At 45.7% G+C, this 25256-nt stretch overlaps 1 protein-coding gene across 1 annotated transcript; it reads right to left on the bottom strand.

Moving 5' to 3' along the window:
- Window positions 1–432: 432 nt before the first annotated feature.
- CHRNB3 (cholinergic receptor nicotinic beta 3 subunit) lies at window positions 433–24952 on the bottom strand. The gene is made up of 6 exons (XM_077345450.1): window positions 24751–24952; window positions 20443–20594; window positions 17940–17984; window positions 10983–11092; window positions 7039–7912; window positions 433–4164 (listed from the first exon to the last, which is right to left on the bottom strand). The coding sequence occupies exons 1-6, from the start codon at window positions 24803–24805 to the stop codon at window positions 4030–4032; spliced, it is 1371 nt and encodes a 456-aa protein (XP_077201565.1). The 5' UTR covers window positions 24806–24952; the 3' UTR covers window positions 433–4029.
- Between the last annotated feature and the right edge of the window lie 304 nt (window positions 24953–25256).

Genomic DNA, 25256 nt, shown 5'->3' with positions numbered 1-25256 from the left:
CAACATTCGGACTCTTAGGGTGGTTTATTTATTGCTTTTTATTAATGATGTTCACACCAATGCGCAGTCCTCTTCTGCCATGATTGGATGATGCGATTGTCTGATAACATTCAAAGCAGTGTTATGCCCACATACAGTACAGTTGAAGTATTGCACCATGTTTCTACTTCCTGTGCTTAGGGGGGCCACAAGTGGATGTGGCCACTCGGCTGGAATAAACAGAGATAAAAAATCATATTTCTTACTATCATTACATACCCCAGTGTGTATGCTCTCCTTTAGACCACACATACCCTACATCAGGAGTAGTCAAACTGCGGCCCTCCAGATGTCCATGGACTACAATTCCCATGACAATTGTAGTCCATGGGACTCATGGGAATTGTAGTCCATGGACATCTGGAGGGCCGCAGTTTGACTACCCCTGCCCTACATTGTGCAAAATCAATCTTACAAGGTTATTCTGCCTCACTTCTTCCAAGGCTCATGGAAGAGCTATTGCCTATTGATGTGGGCAGGACTATGGAATGGCAAGGAGTTGGGGCAACACACACTCACAGCCAAGAGTTTAGGACAGCAGGTCCAATGGGAGGTTCCAGACTTTGGTTTTTCCAGGTACTATTTTAAGTGGTTCCATGTAAACTGCCCTGAGCCACAGGGGAAGGCTGTGTGTAAATGCAATAAATAAATGCTCTGTTGTTGTTGTTGTTAGTTGCGAAGTTGTGCCCGACCCATCGCGACCCCATGGACAATGATCCTCCAGGCCTTCCTGTCCTTTACCATTCCCTGGAGTCCATTTAAGTTCGCACCGACTGCTTCAGTCTCCATCCAGCCACCTCATTCTCTGTCGTCCCCTTCTTCTTTTGCCCTCAATCGCTCCCAGCATTAGGCTCTTCTCCAGGGAGTCCTTCCTTCTCATGAGGTGGCCAAAGTATTTGAGTTTCATCTTCAGGATCTGGCCTTCTAAAGAGCAGTCAGGGCTGATCTCCTCTAGGACTGACCAGTTTGTTCGCCTTGCAGTCCAAGGGACTCGCAAGAGTCTTCTCCAGCACCAGAGTTCAAAAGCCTCAATTCTTTGACGCTCGGCCTTCCTTATGGTCCAACTTTCGCAGCCATACATTGCAACTGGGAAGACCATAGCCTTGACTAGACACACCTTAGTGCTCTATAAACCTGCAATATTATCTGGCCCAAAACGGAACAAAAAGGAATGTGCATACCCTGAGCAACGTCCTTCCTGCATTTTCAATTCTGAAAAACCTACCATCTGGTCACAGCCATGTGGTGCAAATCTAACCGTGTTTACTCAGAAAGAAGTCCCCTCGATTCACTGGGACTCCCGAACAAGGACATGAACAGTGCAGTCCTAAATTCATGGGATTAGAAGAGTGTAATTTTGTCTAGGATTGTAAGACGAGGATTGCATCCTTATTGTGTAGGAAATCCAGGAAGAACTCGAAGGCCAGTGATGTTTGCATTAATGTCAAATGGCAGGAAGGGAGCCCAGACACCCACTGAATTCGGTAGAGAACAGGGTTTTTTTTGTTCACACCTCTCAAGTGCCATTCATTGTGAGATAGAAGCAAGTGTTCCACCTGTTTTCCAACAGCCGAAAGTTGCAACCAGGGCCTAGTCTGCACGCAAGAGATAATGCAGTTTCAATGCACTTTAGAAGTAGATTTTCCTGTTCCGCACAGGAAAATCCAGCCGCGAAAGCACATTGAAAGTGCATTATCTATTGTATGCAGACTAGGCCCTTGCAGACTAGGTCCAATTTTGCTAAAGCAAAGCAAAAACCAAGGACAGCTTTCCAAAATGGGAACGAGAACGAGATTGCCTGAATCAAAGGGATATTTGTGTGGTATGCGCTCATTCATCATATTCTTACATCTTTATTGCACAGTACATCCATAAACATAGTCATTAAGCTTTGATATAGAACTATAATGTATATTAAAATATAAAATATCTGTGCTTGTTTTTTTAAAATAAAGCTTATCCTCCAGTGCCCTGTCTCTTGATATATTTTAAACATCTTTAAAAAAAAGACACACAACGATCTCACGTTTTCTGTAAACATTTTGCACCCAATGGAATATTTATGTTGGACTTCTGAAATCTTGATACTAAATGTGGTAGAATAAGTTTATTTGCTATAATTAATGACAGGTGGATTCCACCTCACTCCCATCCCATACCAGCCCCCCGGGATGACAGTGAAATTCGGAAAGAACTTCCAAGAATCACAAAAGAGGTATATTAGTACTTCGTAAAAGGGCATCTTAGCCAGATGGTAAGTGGGTGGGCAGAAGGGATGGTGCCAGAGCTTGGCTCTTGTGCCCTGGGAAATGCCGATCACCACTTTGGGATCAGGAGAATTTCTTCCGGGCCAGACTGGCAAGGGGTTCTGGTTTTAAGGGGAGCATCATCTGGACATAGAATGGGGTCACTGTGGGTGAGCAGGTAGTTCTGAATTTTCTGCATTCTGCAGGGAGTTGGACTAGATGACCCTGAAGGTCCCTTCCAACTCTATGTTTCTGTGATCTTTTTCAAAGAGCAAAAGACCTGCCATACCATGGCTTGGTTCATTAAACCATGCCTCATTTTCTCTGGTTCCAAATGTCTCTCCAAGGTGTTAGGTGTTGGTGGATAAGGACTGAATTTATGACCATATGTATCGACAACACGTGTGCCACTGTTGAGCTATAACTCCTTTGAGAGAAGATGCACGGTAGCCCTAATGCACAGCCTAACCATAGCAGGCTGCAGCAGCCATAGCATCTGAGAACAGAGCATCAGCAAGTTATGGCTCTTTCTGCAGGGGCTGATCCTTGCGACTCATAGCAGCTGGCCTATGCAATTCCCATAACAAAGGCATGCTGCTGGAGGGGCTTCAGGGGAGAGGAAGCACCAGCACAACCCTTTGTAGCTTATCCTGGGCATCTTGCAGCATGGTCCTAAGAGAGTTAAGACCCTTCCAGGGCCACTGAAGTTATTGGAAGGAGAAGAGAGTGATGAGGCTTAGGACTGCACTCCAGATCTTAGGTCCGTTTTATGGATTGCATACCTCTTTTGAACACAGCAAAGGGCAGTAGCTCTATATTTAAGTTTTTAAAATATTCCCGGCCCAAAGTTTTCCCTGCAGAACATCCACTTTTGGGGCCGTTTGGAACACTTTGCCTTGAAGCGAGCTGATAAAAATTCTCAATGAAATCCTGCCACAACTAAGAATAATAACAGAGGCAGAATTAGGAAGAGTTCTCTGCAAACTACCCTACCCCCACCCCCTACTACATCCGGGTTTAGTTCTCAAACTAGGGCAAGGGGCCCCAAAGTAGCACCCGCAGGTGCAGTAGTGCTCGCTGACACCTTTCCTGATTCCCACTAAATGTTTTGAGAAAGTGGGCGGGGCCAGGTGGGACTTTTGCCTCGCCAGGCTTCTGATTGGCCGTTGAAGAGCGGATGGGTCGTAGAGATTTTTAAAAGCATTGCTGTGGCAGCAGCTGATACAACCGCCCAAGAATCTTCTCAGTGTGAATGAAGGGAAGCTGCTGCAGCCATTTTGAGGCTAGCTCCACTTCCTGCAGCGGCCATTTTGTGGCAACCATTTCCTGGCTGCGCCCACCACACAGAATTCCAAAGGTGCCCACAGGCTCAAAAAGGATGAGGACCATTGAAAGGGGGCATTATCTACACCACAGACAAATTAGTTGAATTGTCACTCCCCCTCCCTAGTATCTCTAGTCCTTCTCGTCAAAAAGTGCTTAAGAAAGGCTTGCTGCCTTTTGGCATATTGCAAAGGATGCAGCAGATAAAACACCTAAACTATAACAGAAGCGGACTTCTTCATTTGTGGGAGAATTTGATTCGTGGTACTCTTATCAGGAACACCAGTTGCTGCCAACCACCGTGTTACTTCCCCCGTCCTCTATGCCTTCTTCACACAACAAACGCCAGCTTAACCACCCGTCACAAACTCCTGCTTGTGTCCTGCAGCGGACTCTCAAATAAGAAAGCACAGCCTTCCTTCTACAAACCACTTTGCAACCATGTCTTTAAAGCTGGGGTGAATATAAGAACAGAACCCAACACGGACACCACCAAAAACAGCCACAAGAAGATCCGGTCTAGGACCTGGGCCACAAACTTCCAGTCTTGCACCACCTAGAAAAGAAAAGAGCAAGAAACGTTTCACTCTGGTTTTATAGAACCTGACATATTTGTACTGAGAATGTAATAATTAAACATGTACATTCACAAGCGGGGACCCCTAAAATCTTGCAGGTGTCATTTCATTTTCCCCTCCCCTCACTATTTCTTCTTTCTCTCCTCCCCCCACCGAAAGCCCAATAGCCCCTCCCCTTTTCCTACTTCCTCCTTTCCTTCCGTGCCCACCATGAAACTTACGTTTATCTGCCGCTCTGTCTTCAGCTTTCCCTCCTGCCCTCTCCCTAGCAGCTTCTACCCAGGAAAATCATAGCTCATAGAATCATAGAATCATAGAGTTGGAAGGAGCCACCCAGGCCATCTAGTCCAGCCCCCTGTTCAATGCAGGATCAGCCTAAAGCGTCCTAAAGCATCCAAGAAAAGTGTGTATCCAACCTTTGCTTGAAGACTGCCAGTGAGGGGGAGCTCACCACCTCCTTAGGCAGCCCATTTGATTGTTGCCAGCTTCTGGGCCAAGGCCTCCTTTCCCCCTCCTCCTGACAGCCTTCCCTATCTCCTGGCCTCCACCACCACCACCCACCAGCCCTTTATCTGCCCTCCCCATCGTCGGCCATATTTATTATTCATTTACATCATTTATATCACACCTTTCTCTGCCGTGGGAGCCCATCATTCCCCTTGAATGCATCATTCCATCATTCTTCTCAAGGCATCATTCTCTGGCTTTTGTGGTCTGGGGAAAGCTGCTGCAGAACATTAACTAGCAGCCGGGCCTGGGTGGGTCATGGATGCTGCATGGGCACAAGTCACCCAGTGCTGGTCTCAGTCACTCCAGTGACTATAATTAATTAGGGTTCATCAAGCTGATTTGAAACCCTGATATGGTTTATTAACCAGAATTCATCTTAACTACCATTTCAGGTGATGAACGGATTCAAGCATCCTAGATTGTTCCCTGGTGCCACCCCTATTTATTATCATTCATTCATTCATTCATTCATTCATTCATTCATTCATTCATTCATTCATGCATACATACCCTGACTTTCTCCACAAGAGGGACACAAAGTGGTTACTATTATTCTTCGCTCCATTTTATCTGCAGAATAACCCTTTCAGATAAACTAGGCAGAGAGTGCAAGATCACCCAGATAGCTTCCATGGCAGACCTGGGATTCAGAGCCCACTCACTGTCTAACTACGGAGATAACTCAGCCAGAGTGAAGATGATGAAACCAGTAATTTTCAAGACCACCATGGCCTGAGGGATCATCCCCAAGTCAAATCCCGGTTTCAGAAAGTAGTCATAATTAAAAGAAACCATGGCTTCCGTGTTATGTCTACCTTGAGCCACAGTTTCTGTCCTTGCATGAGAAAGATACTGAATGTCACTTGGGTATTTAAATATTAGGCAGTGCTCATGAACTAATTGGTTCTAATCTGCTCATTTGCAGTGTTAACTGGTGTTGACAGTTTGGGTCACCCATTTAGCGCAGACATGCAGATGAAGAGGCATGAAAGTCAATCATGTCGCGTAACCAGAGCTTCATGACAAGCAAATAATTATCCTGAGTGATTAGCTTGAAGTGGATTGTTTTGTCTAACATTAACTTTGCTGGCCTTTAATAAATTGTGCGATCGCTTAATTTAAAAAAAAAAGATTTAATAGAAAGGAGGTCAGAGAATAAGACACAGTCTACCTCCAGGCGAGTGATCTATACCCTATAAGCCATCTAGAACAGTGGTCCCCAACCCGCGGGCCGTGGCTCCCTCTCCCCACCCCCCCACCCCTGCAGTAAAAAACTTCCCAGGTTGTAAGCTTGCGGCCCGGGAAGCTTCTTACTGCAGGAGGGGGGGAGAGGGAATCAGGGTCGCGCATGCCCACATGCACCATGCGCGGCCGAAATCGCGCATGCACGGCACTTTCGCACATGCACGGCACTTTCGCGATTTCGGCCACGCATGGCAGATGTGTGGCGCGGTCGCGCATGCACGGCATGCGCAGGCGGGCAGTTGCCCTGCCGGTCCCCAGCCTCAAAAAGGTTGGGGACCACTGATCTAGAACATCCTTTCTCAATTTATTTACCATTGAGTAACCCCTGAAATTCTCCAGGCTTCAAGAAACCCCCAAAGAAGCACAATCATACAGAATATGGTTGGGTAGCATAGCTGCGTCCACGCCCACCCAGGGTCCCTCCCCTTCCTACCCCCTCGAGGACGATCATTGGCCATTTTGGCACTTTGGGAGGGGAAGGGGGAATCTACATGACCATATATGGTCATATCACCCAATAAAATGTTAACTATATATAGATATATTAATTAACTCCCACCCATTTGGGAAACCCTTCAGTGACTATCAAGAAACCCCTGGTTTTCATGAAAACCTGGCTGAGATAGTCTGATCTTGAACCTGCTAATATTCTTGCAAAAGATGTGGTAGCAAGGCCCAGTTTATGTTCTTACATAAGGCATACTCAAAACCTCTGAATACGTGTTGGTGGTGGAGAGCACCATCAAAGTTGCAGAACATATGGCTATCTCATAGCATTTTTTAGGAAAGAAATTAACAAATGTGGTTAAAACCGCCCTGAGCGTCTGGGGAGGGCAGCATATAAATGTAATAAATAAATAACAAAAAAAATTATCATTGCCTGTCTCTTTGTAGTAACTCTGGACTTCTCATGCAATCTTCTGTCCAAGGAGGGCGTCACCCCAAGGGTCAGACATGACTCAGTGCTTGCACAGGGGATACCTTTACCTTTACCTTTAATATAATGTCAATATTTTGGAGACATCAGCTCTTTGGAGTGGGTACCTCTTTTCTTTGTTTGGCAAGACCATAGCCAGCCCACCACTAATTTAACATACCTGTCTAATGAAATGCTCCTTTTTAACATGCCTGGAGATATACTTAATGGAGTCAGCAGCTTTTTCCAGGAAGGCAATCACAATTTTTTCTCCATCTTTGAATTGTTTGTGTTTGTGTTTCCTCGCTGGCTTCTGTTTCAGGGTTCCTTCGGGGTCAGAGAACGAATAGCGATCCACGTGCCCCTTCATGCAGAGGAGCCTGGGGAGTTTCTGAAGGAACAGTCTTTTCACCCAAGGAGCCATTGGGTGGTAGGTGGCCGAGGAACGATGGTGCACGTTGATGACGAAAACGGTCACGATGATTGACAGGGTTACGAAAATCATGATGAACAGCAAGTACTCCCCAATCAGGGGTATGACTTTCGAGGACGAGGGGATGATCTCTTCAATGACTAGGAGAAAAACGGTCAGGGAGACCAAAACAGAGGTCGATAGCGATAGTTTTTCTCCCTCGTCGGAAGGCAAGTAAAAAACAAGAACGGTTAAAAACGACAAACCCAGACAAGGGACTATTAAGAAGAGAGTGTAAAACAGCGGGAGCCGTCTTAAAACAAAGGAGTAGGTTATGAAAGGGTAGGAATACAACCCGTCTTTTCTGCCTCCCTTCATGCCCTTGGCGTTTAGGATTTCCCATTCCCCATTGTCGAAGAAATCTGTCCGGTCCACATTTTCATCTACCAGGATTAAGTCAACCATTCGGCCATCATAGGTCCATGATCCAAATTTCATTGAGCAATTCTGCCTATCAAATGGGAAGAAGGTCACATCCATAGTGCAGGAACTTTTGTAACTGGCCGGAGGAGTCCAGACAACGATCCCGTTGTATTTGACAATTGCCTTAGTCATCAATGAACCTTCAAACCGACCATCAGCACTACGATAGAAGAACAAGGAAGAATTGGTTTTTGCATGGTATTTCAGGCTGTTTTTTCCATTTATTTTTCCTTTGTCATGATTTTCTTTTTGCTTCTTTGGTAATGGTAGAGAGACACTTGCTAAAAACAAAACTGGCAATTACCTCAAGTCCCAGCAGTCTTTGAATGCTTACAATCTATCTTAAACAATTTCAGAGAGTAGCCATGTTGGTATTTAGTAGAGCAATTTAGATTTGGGACCTATAGCAGGGACCTTGCAGGACAATATCCAACCATCTCAGAATAATCTTCACAATGTAGACTTCTCTGGAAATCTAACCAACATAGTCGGTTGGTTAAGAGGTAGAGTCAGTGTGGTGTCATGAACAAGAGTGGCAGACTCTTATCTGGAGAGCCAGGTTTGATTCCCTATTCCTCCATGTGAAGCCTGCTGGGTGACCTTTGGCCAGTCACAGTTCTCTGCAAACTCTCTTAGCTCCACCTACCCCACAAGATGCCAGTTGTGAGAAGAGGAAGGGGATGTGATTGCAAGCCACCTTGAGACTCCTTAAGGTGGAGAAAAGCAGAGTACAAACATCTACTCGTTTTTTTCTACTCTTCTAACTGAGGACCCAGAAAAAGCTATCAGGCCATCCCCTGACCATTGCCAACACATTGGCACGCATTGAATAATGCACTTTCAATTCATTTTAGAAGATTTTCCTGTTTCGCACAAGAAAACCCAGCTGCAAAAGCACATTGAAAGTGGAATGGGCCCAGGTCTGACTCATGCTTACTACCCAAGCTGACACAATCAATTGCAAATAGTGGACATATATCCCCTTCCCACTGAATCACCTACATATTCCTTAATAATATCACCATTCAATAGAAAATCTGAATTATCCAATGACAACTCATTATCCAATGACACCGCCCGCCCAGCTCTAATCAATGGGTTCTTGGAGCCCAAAGCCCCACCCATTGTAGCACAACCCAAATGTCATGATTGAGCAGCCAGGTCTTGAATTTTGGCCCAATGCCATTGTACATGCTAGTGCTGCACCAGTTCTAGCCAATAGCACTGCAACCCCTATCTACGCCCAGGTAAATCCAGGGAAGTAAAAAAAGGCTTGTCAAGTCCTCCATTTTTTAGTTGACTGTTCCTGAGTCTTCTTCCAATGCTACTGACCCTGAAATCATTGGATCAAATCAAAGCAGGCAGCCGTATCTGAATCAGGGAGCTCAAACCTTGCCACAATTGGTGTTTGTCTTTAAGGTGCTACTGGTGTATTGCTCTTTTCTACTAGAAAAGGCAGAGTATGATTTTTCCTTCTCCCGTTCTGCTTCCCCTCCTGAAACTGTTCCTCCACATCTTTGTTCCCTTAGCTTCTCCTCTTCCCATTCGTGGCCAGTCAGCCCTGCAGCCAGCCAGTCTGCGCTCACAGTGTCCTCACCTGGCTTGGGCCTTCTGCCTTCCTATCCTGAAAATCCTTCCCTGTTCATCCCTCTGCATTTTTGGATCCGTTTTGAGCAACTGCTGCATTTATCTCTTCGCTCTGAGTTGGTTTTTCCGGACTAGCCCCACGGGAGGACACAAATCGGGCCCAAAGTGACTTTAATTAGGCATTAACTTGAAGTAATACCACTGAACATTAGGACTGTACAAAAGTGAATGGCTTTCATTACAATGACAGAAGGAAATTGCTACAATTGGTTGCCATGGCTGTCTTGTTCTGCAGCCATTTTGCTTCCTTTTGCTATTTCATAACTTTGTTGAGTCAATACTCTTACTTTTTAATTATCTGTCTCTTTCATCTTTTCTTCCTTGGAAGACTTACTAAGCCAAACTGGGAACTGTGTATATTAGGAGTGGCCAAACTGTGGCTCTCCAGATGTCCTGGGACTACAATTCCCATGAGCTCCTGCCAACAACATATATATATACACCATATGTATACTGCCTATGCTAATTTCAGAGGCTAGCCATATTGGTCTGCAGTAGGAGGGATCTTTGACTTTCAAAAGCTTACACCCCCAAATCTTGTTGGTCACTAGGATACCACTGGACTTGAATCTGATTGGGTATACACTGGACTCAAAAGATCCCAATTTTATACACATGGAAGGTGATCTTCTGCTCTGACACAGGGAGTTTTATGGGCAACATTTAGATGCCAAATCATCTGGTGCAGTGGGCTTCAAGCCTTCCAGATCCCAGGAACTACCTTTTAGCTGACCACAGAACCCATATGGCAGAAGATGCATGGCATCACAGTCGTGTGATGGAAGGGAGGGAGAGTAAATCTCTGAATTTACCTGTGCTAAACATTGTCTTCATTGCCTCATTGTCCCGCAGCTCATTGCCTTCACCTCATTGTCCCGCAGCTCCTCTTGGAATGTGTTGAAAGAAGAGCTGGGTTTTTATACCCCACCTTTTACTACCTGAAGGAGTCTCAAAACAGCTTCCAATTGCCTACCCTTCCTTTCACCACAATAGACCCCCTGTGAGGTAGCTGGCACTAAGAGAGCCCTGAAAGAACCATGAGAAGCCCAAGGTCACCCACCTGGCTCCATGTGGAGGAGTGGGGAATCAAACCTGGTTCTCCAATTTATAGGCTGCCACTCTTAACCACCACACCAAACTGGCTCTCATAGACTGATTATGAACGGCAGTGGCAGTCCCATTCATGGGGATGCAGTAAAGTGGCATAAGCTGGTGTGCTGCTGTCTGCATCCCCGCGAGGAGCACATTCTGGCTACGGACCAGCCCTGTTCCGAAATCCATCCCCCTGGGAATGCTGCCACAGCGGAACCATTTCCAAAACAATGCCCCAGTACCTGTCATTGCATTTGTGCATGTTCTTTCCCAACAACCCTATCTCTGTCTTCCCCTTCCTCAGTAAAAATGTAGACAGCAGCCTTCTGGGGCTGAGACCTCTTTTTACAAAATACCATGTATATTCATTAAGTCATATATAAAGAATTCACCTCTTCCCCCTGCTCAGGCACCCACAAATGAACACGTGCACAACTATACATTAATGATACATTGATGCTATACATTGGCGTACTTATCATTGTACTCACTTTTCAAACAACACAATATCTGGGAGCCAAAGTGATTCAGATGGGACCCGAATTGCAGTGATGCCGCCATAGTCCTCAGGATTCCAGCACAAATTGTTGTCGACCCATTCCTGCAGTTATCACAAAGAGCCTCAGCAGCGTTCCTCGGAAACTTCCCCAGTGAGTTAACCATTCCCATGCAGAAGAACACAATCATCCTGGATCATCCATCAGCTTTAAAGAGGGCCAGCCCAAGGAAGCGCATAATCCTGGGACTGCAATCAAGCACATGTCTGAACCACATAGAACCAGCAGGGCCATAGCCATACAGAAGCCCCTTTGACGATAACATCAGGCTTGTAACATGCCTGTAAGGATATTCTTTTGGTCATGAGTCCATATGGAGACATCATGCTTTTCTGCCATTACTGGAAGGACCTACTGCTAGTACAGATGGATAGAGAGCAAGGATGCTCTTTGCCTGGATGCTAAGAGGAGCAACAGAAGGATTCTTCAGAGACTCCTCAAAAGTGGTTCCTTCCCTTGTCTCTCTCATCAGGCCACCCTTGCACACACACCCTGCTAATCAGTCCTCCAATTTTCCATGTGTACGGGTGAGGTCATAACTCTGGCTCCTCTACCTGTTGTCACTCTGATGTTATGTGACTTCCTTTCATGTGGCTACAGCTCAGAAAGATGTATGTTACCACCAGGCCATTAAAGATAAAGTCCTGGGTCTGGCATAGTTGAGTACCACTGGTCTAGATTTTGACATGCTGGTTCCTTCTGTTCACCTCGCTGTGAAAATCTGAAAAGAAGGTTGGATTTTGTTTCTTTTCTGCCCAGCTGGCAATCCTCCACCATACTGTGGAGTTTATGCCAAGGTACCTGAGGATGGCATCACATTTACCATTCAAAAAGAGACTTCTCTACTTATATTTATTATTTATAAGTTTTCAGATTGCCCTGCGGGAATGGAGAAGGAGGAAGAAAGAGCTTGCTGACTAAAATCGATAGCAGCAATAATGTTTAGCTTCTTGTGCCAAGAATTCAAATCTACAGCTCTTATAAGTCCTCTTTTTGTTCAAAATATGTCAGATGTTCCTTCTTGTCCATTTAAGGTTCTCATATCATATTCCTTTAAGTCCTTTACATCACCTAAAACACAAGTGGCACTGCTGCAATTTATGGGAAGCAAAGAGTTTGTAACAACAACAAAAAGATTAAAATATAAATATGAATTTTCTCTGTGTGTGTGTGTTTTTAGTTGCCCGTCTTTGTGCATGGCTGTTGTGTTTTGGTCCCTTTTTTGGGTTGCACCCACTGCTGTAAATCAAACATGTCTTTCCTTCTTTATTTCTTCAGCAATGCGGAGTGATGGGAGCCAGCAGCCTGCCAGGATGCGTGGAAAGAGACTCACCCCTCTAGGCCTAGTCTGCACACAATAGATAATGCACTTTCAATGCACTTTAGAAGTAGATTTTCCTGTTCTGCACTGGAAAATCCAGCTGCCAAAGCACATTGAAAGTGCATTATCCTTTGTGTGCAGACTAGGCCCTAGTCTATTCAAGCATGCTTACTCAAAAGCAAGGCTGCTGCCAAACAGGACTGTGAACACCCCCACACACACACACTACCACAGCAGCAACACTGCTCTCACCACTGCCCACAACCCCCCACCTCTGTTCCTCCCCTTCTCTACTTCCCAGTGCTGATTTTTAAAGTTTCAAGCTGTTGTTAAAGGCAAAAGAGCAATCCTGGCCGGGGGTGGGGGGGGGGGTTCTGGTCAACTTAAACATCCCTCCCCCTTCTACTTCTCCAATTGATACCCACCTGGTGTTTTTAGTTTTTCTTTTAAAGACCATGTCAGGGCTCTATAACATATTTCCATATAACATATAACTTTTTAATTTCATTTCATTCTTCCAAGGTTCAATTGCTCTGTGACATATACTCCAAAAAAAAGCCCTATCGGTTCTCCCTCTTTCAAACTTTAGACAATCATTTACATCCCCCAAGCAAACAATGCACATTTAATTATCCCAATTAATTCTCCTAAGCCAGTTTCTTCACCGTTCCTAACATTATTTGGCTGTGTTTCTCTATATCCAAGGACCTGCAGGTCAGAACAACATTTTTCAGATCATCATAGAATCATAGAATCATAGAGTTGGAAGGGGCCATACAGGCCATCTAGTCCAACCCCCTGCTCAATGCAGGATCAGCCCTAAGCATCCTAAAGCATCCAAGAAAGGTGTGTATCCAACCTTTGCTTGAGGATTGCCAGTGAGGGGGAGCTCACCACCTCCTTAGGCAGCCTATTCCACTGCTGAACTACTCTGACTGTGAAAATTTTTTTCCTGATATCTAGCCTATATCATTGTACTTGAAGTTTAAACCCATTACTGCGTGTCCTCTCCTCTGCAGCCAGCAGAAACAACATCCTGCCCTCCTCCAAGTGACAACCTTTCAAATACTTAAAGAGGGCTATCATGTCCCCTCTCAACCTCCTTTTCTCCAGGCTGAACATTCCCAAGTCCCTCAACCTATCTTCATAGGGCTTGGTCCCTTGGCCCCAGATCATCTTCGTCACTCTCCTCTGTACCCTTTCAATTTTATCTATGTCCTTCTTGAAGTGAGGCCTCCAGAATGAAGATTCTCCTAAGCCACCATGCTAGGAACACACAGTCTCCTCTCATCCCTTTCCAGTTAGGATCTATCAGCCAGAAGTATGGGTGGCTGACTACATCAGCTGTCATTGGTATTCTTCAAACTGTTTGCTTCCCTGTGCCTCAGCTAACCACTGAAGTTCTGATTCCAAAAGGCAGACCTTCGATTTGTTTTTTTATCTCAGCATAGCTCTGCTTGATCAACCTTCATGCAAGGCAGAGACAGCTGCCATTTCAGATGTTTGGGAGAAAGGCAATATTTTCATGCGGTTGCCCCAGGGAATTAAGCTAGTATCGCTGCAAACGTCAATAGTTCTGATGTCTCAAACAACCACTGTCTCAAGCCAACTCAAACTCTAGTCCTTAGCAGGCAGAGTGAGGTTAACAGCCATTTGACATCCTGTTGTACAATGGATTGCCCCAACAACATCCCAATTGTTTTCTTCCTTTTGGTTTAAGAGAAGAAGAAAGGGGGCAAGGGAGTAGAAGAAAGACAGAGGAGGAATACAGTGAAATGGGGTAGAAAATTAAAACTGCTGCATTATGGCACAGTCCGAAACACTTGCAATTGAGCGCATTATTGGATATACATCTTCTGCTTTGTCTTTGGGTGCATCACTATTCCATGGATGGGATCCAGACAGCTTTTTTTTCACTCCGTCAAATATTACTGCATTCCCATCCCAAATTATCTTTACACATTGGGCAGTCTTTTTTTGGGGGGGGAGGGCGGGGTCAAAGGAGACCCTCCATCCTTTTCCACCAGAAGAAAAGTTGGTTGGATCCAATCCAATGGGAACACTCTCAACGAGTACCGGACTTTGCAGAACAAAAAGATATAATCCAAAGTATAACAGCAATTATGATTGTCTCTCCCCCAGTATGTCTTCCTCCCCTACACAAAATGTCTATCAGTAGCCACTGCTAGGCTGGCATACCACAAGGCTCTTGTTCTCTGGAGTTGTTTCTTAGCACCTTATTTGACCATCTGCAGCTCCAGTCAGCTTGTACTGCAGGATATATGTCATGCGCTCCATCTTGGCAAAGCAGACTTTAGCAGCCCTTGAGGACTATTATTCCTCTCTTGGAGGGCACGAGGGTGATTGGCAATGTCATTCAGCCAACTCCTTCTTCGGTCAGGTTGAGACAAACATTTTAGATAGTGAGTTGCAATCATATCTAGACATTTTCCTATTGCTCATTTACTTCATATAGTGCTTCTCTTTAAGGCTAATTTGTCCTTAAATATTTATTTTTTTAAAACAATCTTAGTGGAATGTAGTTTTATTTCATAAAAATCCGTTAAATCCTTTAAAATTATATTTAAAATGATACAAATTTAATGTAAACATAGGTGGGAACATCAGGGACTTGTCGATCTTTCTTTTCCACTCAATGGCCAAGACTCTGGAAGGCTGAAAAAGGACTGACATGCTACCTAAGCAACTATGTAGAAAACTATCTCTGTGTGTTTTTTTTTCTTATCCTTGCCATATAAGTGGCTCTTATACAGTTGAAAGAGCCATGTAGGCGGCCCTGTCCGGGAGATGTCCGTGTCCCGGAGGTCCACCCTGTCCGGGAAATGTCCGGGTGGTGTCCGGGTGAGCGGGTCAATCTGGCCGGTCCAGATTGACACAGCCCCTGGAGAAGGTGCCTGCAGCGCCAGCTTTTCTGGGGCTTGCTCAGCCTTGCAGACCCGTGTGCCTGGCGGGCAGGGGCCTCACCGCTACCAATGGCCCCACTGAGGCCTCTTGCCACAGGGAGAGGCCTCGGTGGGCTCAGCGGCGCGCCCGGTGGGGGGGCCTCTCCGCTGCCCCTGGGTATGCCAAGGTCTCTCCCTGCAATGAGGGGCCTCCGCGGGCCCAGTGGTGGCTCTCCGCCAGTGTGCCCAGCAGCCCCTGGGCCCACTGAGGCCTCTCGCTGCTGCGACAGCCCTTCCCAGACGCAGGGGCGGCTCGACGCCGTGGCCTGGGTCCTCTCCTAGGACGTCGGACTCAGGTACGCTGCGGGGGGGGGTTGGCCCTCCCTTCTCCGTCAGTGCCCCTTACCCCTTCTCCCCTTTCAAAGCCCATTTTTTAAAATTGGCTTTGAAGCTAGTATATTCATGAATCAAATTACAGAGATTGACTAACTGAATGCTGGAAATAAAGGGAAGAACTCTGGAATACGGTCCCTGGTGGTAGATTGCTCTCTATAGTATCCTTTACTGCAGGGCTACAACCCTGATCCTCTGTCATAGGAGAAGGTGCCCAGATTACTGTAAGTCAGAAGACTGGATGTCCTATTTTGGTGCATGCAACTACTACTATGAGCACAGAACACAGCTTTCCCTGCAATTATAAATATGGTTGAAGGAACTAGTATAACCTTTGTAGGCCATGTGGATCACGCCACATTATAAACATCTGGGTGTCCAGGGCCCATTCCACACACATAGGATAATGCACTTTCAATGTGCTTTGGCAGCTGGATTTTCCTGTGCAGGGCCCATTATGCACAGCCACCGAAACGGTGATTTCGGGTCACATGGAAAACGCGGAGGGGGAAGACGCAACGCACACCGGTTATGCATGGGGCGGGGCGCGACAGTGGCAAAACCCAGAGTAACCAATTATGCACGCGGCAATCCGGGCGCCGCTTCTGGTTGTGCCCCGGTCACCCGGAAGCTGCACTTTCTTCCGCGTTTCACTGACGCGGCTTTTTCGGCGGCATGCACCAAAGCTGCGGCCGGTTGCAGCCGCCTCCGTGCGTTATCGGTGATTTTAGTCACCACCATTCCAGCCCGAATGTGCGTTATTCCCCCCGTGCATAATGGGTCCAGAACAGGCAAATCTATTTCTAAAGTGCATTGAAAGTGCATTATCTATTGTGTGCAGAATAGGCCCTGGAAAAAATATAAATACACTCCAGTGGTCTCTATTACCAGTGTCTTCCTCAAGCAAAAAAACTCAGAGCCTTCGGGGAGGGCAGTATATAAATGTGAAGATGGATGGATGGATGGATGGATAGATGGATAGACAGACAGACAGACAGACAGACAGACAGACAGACAGACAGACAGACAGACAGACAGATAGATAGATGCAACTGCCACTATGAGCACAGAACACAGCTTTCCCCATAATTATAAATAGGGCTGAAGGAACTAGTATAACCTTTGTAGGCCATTTGGACCACACCACATTATAAACATCTGGGTGTCGAGGGCCCATTCCGCACACATGGGATAATGCACTTGCTGGGTTTCATCACTGGGTCATAACACAGCTTTTGGTTCAGTGCTTCTTTCTATTGGACAGTGGTCTTTAACTCATGGGCTGAGACAGGTTACAGAATCTCATCTGCAGGGACTCAAGCACTAGAACAGCCAATGTTTGCTGTTTTTTGGAAGAAGCAGCAGCTAGTGCATATGTGCAATACCTCCTTGCCTCTCTGCATGCCTACTGAAAGATCAAGGTATGAAGAAGATTCCTTTTTAATAGATGCAAGTACAAGCTGCTTCCTATGCTCTGGTTCCTCCTCTTCCTGTCATGTGAATGAGATGCCATGTGCCTCTGGCATATTCACACAGCTCAGTGAAACCCACACTGCTGGCTTCGGGAGGTGATCAAAATAAAAGTGAGGCCATGCCTGTAAATCGAGGTCCAGATAGCTACAGCAGGAAAAGAGAATAGCATTGCTTTGCTGTACAACTCAGCCTCCCCTGATGAGGTTTCTATGAGGCGGAGATATGATACATTTGACTGTCCTCTGCAGGTACTATGAAACCTACCTGTAAGCGGAACTCCCTAGAATACTCTGGAACATGTTCTATAGTGCACAGTTTGAGCACTGACTGCACCATTTGGGCTCCTCATCACCCTACATGAACTGAAATGTGCGCCATGGAGCGCACAAAAAATTCCCCTGAAGCTGTGCATTGCAGCCAAATATATATATTGGACAGGCTGTTAGGGAAATCTTTTTCTCATTTCTGATGTTCTTCTGAAGGAACCAAGAACCGCTGTATTGAACGTAGAATTGTTTTCTCCCCACTGACATTTCCATTGCAGAACAAGTGTACTGCATTTAATACTCTCCTATAGCATTACCTTCCCATAACAACCCAGTTAGACCAGAGTGCCTTGGAGTTGTTAGTTCATGCCCACTGCGGTCAATGGGGGACAATCTGTCTGAAATTCAAGAACCTTCATTTCTTAACTTTTACATACTGCCATTTTTAAAAATCCTGACTCCTGGCAACTAAGAAATACACGGTTTTAAAAGAACACACCACAATTTTACATCACAATCTGCCATTCAGTGTTACCTGTTTCAGCCATACGTTGGTTGTCATTAACTGGTTCTTTTCATCCTGTCAAAGGGGAAAGAAAGGAAGCAGAATTCACTGATGTCTCCTAAACAGCTAAAGGGAAGAAAATATTCCTGGCCGGTGGTAAAAGAGAGTTTACCAAGGAGTTCAATTTTCTAGGACAGTACTGCTTAGTGCAGGGGTAGTCAAACTGCGGCCCTCCAGATGTCCATGGACTACAATTCCCAGAAGCCCCTGCCAGCATTCGCTGGCAGGGGCTCCTGGGAATTGTAGTCCATGGACATCTGGAGGGCCGCAGTTTGACTACCCCTGGCTTAGTGTGTCAGATTGTGCTGGGAGACCCAAGTTCAAATTTCCACTCTTCCCCAATGTTTGGCGGGTGACTTTGGGCCGCTCATTCCCTCACAGCCTAATGCACCTCTGAGGGTTGTTAGCAGGGACAGATTGGCTACTTAACATACTGGGAAGGTTCCCATTGGGATGCTGACAATAGAGAGCCACTGGCAGCCAGAAACAAGAAGAGAAGAGTTGGCTTTTATACCACATTTTTCTTTATCAGAAGGAGTCTCAAAGCAACTTGCCATCACCTTCCCTTCCTCTCCCCACGACAGACACCCTGTGAGGTGGATGAGGCTGAGAGAGCTCTGACAGAACAGCTCTGTGAGAACAGCACCATCAGGGCTGTAACAAGCCCAAGGTCACCCAGCTGGCTGCATATGGAGGAGCAGGAAATCAAGACCATCTCGCCAGATTAGCAGGAGAGCCAAATGACCACCAATCTGTCATTGGTTCTGCTCCTTCAGCAAGATCAAGGACCGATGTCAGCTGACCAGGTGCCTTTTCCTGCACCGTCGCTAGTCCGTGGTGGTTCAGGCGAGTGCAACAGGTGAGTGGACGTCCATCACCAAGACCGCTGGCCAGGTGTAAGCTGAGCGTAACTCCTGAACCTTAAGCTTCTCACTCCACACGTAGTAGCAGTCGTCAGGACAAAACGGAGGCACTCACAACACAGTATGCTCCCTTGATCTCCCAGGAGGAAGAGCAGGATTAAAATGCACTGAGAGAAATAATAATAAATAAATAAAGGGGGCCAGGCAAGACTTCAGCAGCACAGATGTTGGACTGCCAGGACACTTATACTTAACAGCGGGAAGGGAGGGGGGAAACGAGAGAGTCGCCTAGCAATTGGCAAGGCGGCTTTCCCCCTTGAGCTGCAACCTCCTGATCTTGAGCCTTTAATAGCTGCACTGACTGAAAGAACTCCAGCTGGTCCCACTTTGCCAGTCACTTTGACTGCCAGGGACAGGGCGAGGTTCGAGTGGGGAGCCACATGGCCCACGTGTGCTATTCAGCACATTCTTCAGGCTCAGGCAGGAAGAGAAATGTGTGCGGCAGCAGTCCCTGCAGTTGGCAGGCAACCTGAACCACCAGGGTTGGCTGCCCCTGCAGTCTGGCCTCACGCCCTTGCCTCATCACCTCTTCTGACCACTCCACATCTGTGCTTAGACTGGGTTCTAGGGTTGCTAGTCCTTCCCCAGGGGGGGGGATCCCCTTTATTTATTGATTAATTTGATTTGTACAGCACCCTCCCAGCAAGCCAGCTCAGGACGGTGTACTTCATTTTACTCTACCCTGTGTAATCAAGTTGAAACAATGCATTAAAATTAAAAATTAAAATTCACTTTAAAAACAGATCGAACGGAATATCAGCAGCAACAGTCCCAGTTTTAAAGTGCTCCTGTTCTCCTGGAACTAGGTTATGGTCTGAGGGCATCTTGTGACAGGGAGGGCCCAGGTGGATGGTGTTCCTTCTCAAACATATTTTCTAGCTCCCCAAAAAGCAGTAAGCTTGTGACCCACCCTCACTATCTGCTAATGAAGATGGGTGGCTGTTTAGGGGCAAGGGGCAGTCTCCTGTTCATCCCCGTGATGATAGCAGGAAAATGTTTAAAAGGGCTGCTTTGCTGACAGTGTGATGTCACTTCCAGGTTTTTCCCAGAAGTGATGTCAGTCCTCTTTAAAAATCGCCAAACAATCTATGGCTTTAGCAGAGATTCCCTGGAGATTTTCTGCGGAATGGACATCATTGCTGCTGGCTGTTCCCATGTGCCCCAGTCTTAGGGTTGCCAACCTTCAGGTAGCACTTGGAAATCTCCAGCTAATACAGTTGATCTCTGGGTATGGATACAAAATATATGCAATGTCTGTTACATATGAAAGGGGTGTGTGTGTGTTTGATATACTCCACCCTCCCCTCCCCAAATGCCACCCGCAAATCTGCAGGAATTTCCAAGCTGGAAATTGGCAACCCTGGAAGAGACTCTTACCATCATTCATCTTGCACACAACTGAGGCCCAGTGAAAAGTGAACAACTGTGGTCCTATCTGGTGCCCCAAGAGAAAGATTACAAGGGAAGAGTTATCTGTTACCACTCAAGGAAAGTCTAGGTGTCCGTTCTTATCACTGGGTCCCCAAAGAGGAGATGGACGGATTACCTACCACATCTACTAGTTGTGATATCTTTAATCCAAAGTACACTTTTATGGTATCATTGGAATGTTTTACTGGTCTGATCCACTTCTGATACCCTTGAAATAAGTGCCGCAAGAGGGCATCTTCGTTCTCAGCAAATGAGCTGAACACGGTGAAAGCTGGAAAAAAAAAACGAAAACGGAAAAGGGGTGTGTGCCAATAGATAACAGAAGTATTGTCCAAGAGACTGCATAATAAAATCAAAACTTTGAAAAGCACTATTTCTTGGCCGTAAAAAGTAGCACTAAACAAATTATGGAGAAGTGTCATAGCACAGATTTCAACAGGAAGTGTATAATCATGCATGACTCCGTTGGGAGCACGAGGGGACTGTCTGTTGTATACAATTTAGTTAAGAACATAAGAGAAGCCATGTTGGATCAGGCCAATGGCCCATTCAGTCCAATACTGTTTCACACAGTGGCCAAAGCCCAGGTGCCCTCAGGAGGTCCACCAGCAAGGCCAGAACTCCAGAAGCCGTCCCACTGTTGTCCCCTAAGCACCAAGAATATATTGCATCACTGCGTCAGACAGAATGTTCCATCTATACCTGGCAGCTAATAGCCACTCATGGACTTTTTCTTCAAGTGTTTATCCAATCCCCTCTTGAAGCTGTCTATGCCTGTAGTCACCACCACGTCTTGAACAGTGAATTCCATGTGTTAATTACACTGTGGTAAGAAAAGTACTTCCTTTTATCTATTACTGCTCGTTCATGCAATTGAGTGCCCACAAGTTCTTTTATTGAGAGAGAAAAAAGTACTTCTTTCTCTGCCTTCTCTATAACATGCATAATTTTGCAAGCCTCTATCATATCAGCCCTCAATTATTGTTTCTCCAAGCTAAAGAACCTTAACCTCTTCATAGGGAAGTCGTTCTGTCCCCGTAATCAACTTAGTTGTCCTTTTATGCATTTTTTTCAGTGTTACATCTTTTTTTGAGGTGTGGTGACCAGAACAGTACACCATATTCCAAATGAGGCCACACCATAGATTTATACAGGGGCATCATGATACTGGCTGATTTGTTTTTGATCTTCTTCCTAATAATCCCCCAGCATAGCATTCGCCTTTTTTATTGTAGTCACACACAATGTCAACATTGTTAGTCACTTATCTCCCACAATTCCAAGATCTTTCTCCTGGTCAACTACTGTCTGTTCAGATCCCCATTAAACTATATTTATAGTTACGATTTTTTACTACAATGTGCATGTCTTTGCACTTACCCCCAACGAATCACATTTGTGTGGGGGTCGTGATTTGGCTGGGGACCCCAGCATGGGGAAATGAAGACGCCATTTGCCCAAGCCAAAACTTTGAAAGTTATGCAAATGAATCTGCATGGGGACAGTTTTAGCTTAGGTAAACAGCATGGAGGGAAGCAAGAGGATTATGGTACAGGTAGCCCATGCTTCAGTCCCATGCCAAATTGGGCACCTGAAAGCTTTAAAATTGGGCACCTGAAAGCTTTAAAATTGGGCACCTGAAAGCTTTAAAATTGAGACTCTCAACTGCGAGCCACGTCTGGGGAGCTAGACAATAGTAATGGGGAAAATCTCATATGGTTTGGCCCTGATTGTGTACAATTTTGGGACAGAAACACCAAGGAGGTACAGAGACAAAAAGAACAATGTTGTGTTTGTGTAGGGTTGGCCACTCTAGGTTGGGAAATATCTGGAGAATTTGGGGGTACAGCTGGGAGTGGGCGGGGTTTGAGGTGGGGAGGGACCTCAGTGGAGTCCACCCACCAAAGCAGCCATTTTTCTCCAGGGGAACTGATCTCTTTAGGCTGGCGATGAGCTATAATTCCAAGGGATCCGCAGCTCTCACTTGGGAACTGGCATCCCTGTTTGTGGAAGATACAATCCTTCCATATTTTGATCACAGGCTGTAGTGACCTTGGCACTGTGTGAGTGGATGATAAAAGTTCAGTCCTAACCTCAACATACTTCCTAGAGTTTTATGACCTGGAACTGGATTAGGATGAGAACTGTAACAGCTGTGTGAGGCGGGGGGGATTAATAGGGATTAGAATGGGAGCACAGATTGTCTTTTAAAATAATAAAAATTTCTTTGAGCTACAGTTGCATTAATGAAATATTGTCCAATAAGCTGGGCAAACAGATCCATGGGTTCTGTACAAAGATGTAAGCACAGGAAATTAACACATCAAGACAGCCAGCAGAAATGAAAATCTTCAGCAACAAGATTCCCTACTGTGGATTTTTCCCATCAGGAAAGCAAAACCCCCAATAATAATTAAGCTCTATTTTACGTCCTGCAGAGAAGTCACAAAGTCTGCATTTTATTTTTTAAAAACCCTCCTGCTTCCAAAGACTTTGTCCTCCGAACTGGAAACTATACGGCTGCAACTGAGGGAATCGCTGCTGACTGTATCGGGAACTAGCCATGTCACACAACTCTGCCAGGGTCCTGTTTAAGTAGAGAGCAAAATACATTGGGTGAACTGGCTGTGGGGCGTAGCCATTTCAGCTCTCTGCAGTCACTACATTAAGACCAGTACAATTATTTTCCTCCTTCCTACTGCGGCGCACAGAGCCCAAGAGATCCCTTTCTTCAATATCTTGTATATCCTAATGGAGGGTGATGATTCCTTTATGGCCATTAACCTATGGCCATCATGCAAGATTTTCTCTAAACCACAGGAGCATACCTGTCTGAGTGCCAATCAGGCACAAAGGAGGAAAGCCCTCCCAGAGTTCTAATAGTTGTGTCAAAGCGAAAATGTTGGCAGGTGCAGTTTTTGCTTCACTAGCCTGGCAGACTGCAATGGCAAAATTCCCTCTTCCAAGCTACTGGCATGCAGCAAGAAATCTTCTCCTTTGCACCTGGTTGCCTAGGTTGTTGGGATGGGTAGGGGAGAACTTAAATAAAATTGCTTTTGCCAACTGAGTATGTCGGAAGAGAGCCAGCCTGATTTCTTCCCACCTGCTTAGTCAGTACCTGGAAAAAAATGGGAGTTTCTTGGATTCTAATGAGTCATACTTTACTGATGATTGTATATACTGTCATCCGCACCAAGAACATAATTGTTAGAGCCCGGTGATAGGGTGCAGTGACCGTGATGGCCCAAGCTAGCCTGATCCTGTCCAGATCTTGGAAGCGAATTAGGGTATTGGGTTGGATGGGAGGCAACTGGAGGCTCTATGCCAGGGGTAGTCAAACTGCGGCCCGTTCGCTGGCAGGGGCTCCTGGGAATTGTAGTCCATGGATATCTGGAGGGCCGCAGTTTGACTACCCCTGCTCTATGCAAAGGCAGGCAAAAACAAGCCACCTCTGAACACCTCTTGCCTTGAAAACCATAAGTTGGCTGCAGTTTGATAGCAACCCCCCCCCAAAAAAAAAAGATGGGGTACAACTTACACAAAATAAACAGATATCACAGAAAGAAGGGAAACCTCACAGGTTTCCAAAATATTATTCCCACAAGGAAACCGACACTGACTCCAGAACTTCCTATAGTTCAGGAAGGAAAAAAAATTGGGGTGAAGGTTCTTCTTCCAAACTGTTGGGAAAGGATATTGGAGTTCCATTGTGGGAAGGAAGACAGACTGAGGGATTAAAAGTGTATAGAAAGGCTACTGGAAGGCTGAGGAAATCCAGGTGCTTCTTGTGGTATACAGGAATGAGCATTCAAAGGAACAGACAGAATATCCCTGCCAAAAGAAAGTAATGCTCTAGGTTTAATATATCACCTTGTCATAAGCTGTAGCCATAAAACTTTGTTTTTCACACACTCTAAATTTTAGTATATGAAAGGGAAGCAGGAAGATAATGCTGCAGTAACCACTGTGGCTGCATTTGCTTGTATAAATCCCTCGTGATCTTTGCTTTTCACCCCCCCTCTCCTGCCATTTTCTTCCTTTCCCCCCTCATCAACACATGGAGTGTAAGATCCTTGAGGCAGAGACCTGTCTTGATTTTGTTGCTCTGTAACGCGTTGTCTGCACTATATAAATATTAATGAAAACAAGGGGTTTTTAGAAAGAATACGATCTTTATCCTGTCGCTTCGTTATTCAACGCCCCTTTTCAAAGATAAAGCAATCAGAAGACGAAAGTGGCACAGAAACATATTATTGACTATGCAGTGTGATGAATGCCTCTCCTCCTCTCTTGCATGATATTTTTTAAAAGTATTTGAAACATGTTTAAAGCCCGGGGTTTAATTTTAGCACACAAGGCCCTCTCTGTGCTGCTCGAAGCTGATGAAAACCGGGCACTTATTTTTAACTTCAATAAATTGCACTTACCTGAACTGTGCGAGCAAAGAAGAAGGGACGCTATAATCAAACGGGGCGCCTCCATCGCCACGGCTGCCTCCACAGCTGGACTGGCTGCTTCTTCCTAGGCAAATAACTGGCATCTAAGAAAGCAGCGGAGACACAATAATTCTGAAGCGTGAAGGCTAATAAGACGGGAGCAGAGAGAACAGCTTTGGAGTCTTATCCTGCGCCTCTGTGAAGCTTCTTAAAGTACACTTCATTGATTTTTCGGTCAGATGTCACGGGCTGGACGCCAAGAAAAATCCTCTCTGGGTCCTAAACCCCACCTTGTTGTATGTGTGGTACACTGATAAAAAGCCCAAGCTGTTTGAATTCAAAGAATCCCCAAGACAAGTATGGCCAAGTTAGAACTCTGCTGGCACCCCAGAGATTTTAAATGTTTCTCAGCAGGAGATGGAGAATTCTCTTCTAGTTGTACAAAGGCAATAATCACAGTTTTTTTTCAGTCCTTTGTTCTTCAGTTAGCACAACGG

The sequence above is a fragment of the Paroedura picta genome, chromosome 7 (genome assembly GCF_049243985.1).
Source record: "Paroedura picta isolate Pp20150507F chromosome 7, Ppicta_v3.0, whole genome shotgun sequence".
In the NCBI taxonomy this organism is placed as follows: domain Eukaryota; kingdom Metazoa; phylum Chordata; class Lepidosauria; order Squamata; family Gekkonidae; genus Paroedura; species Paroedura picta.
The sequence above is the reverse complement of the archived record's forward strand: the minus strand, read 5'-3'. Positions and strand labels throughout refer to the sequence as shown.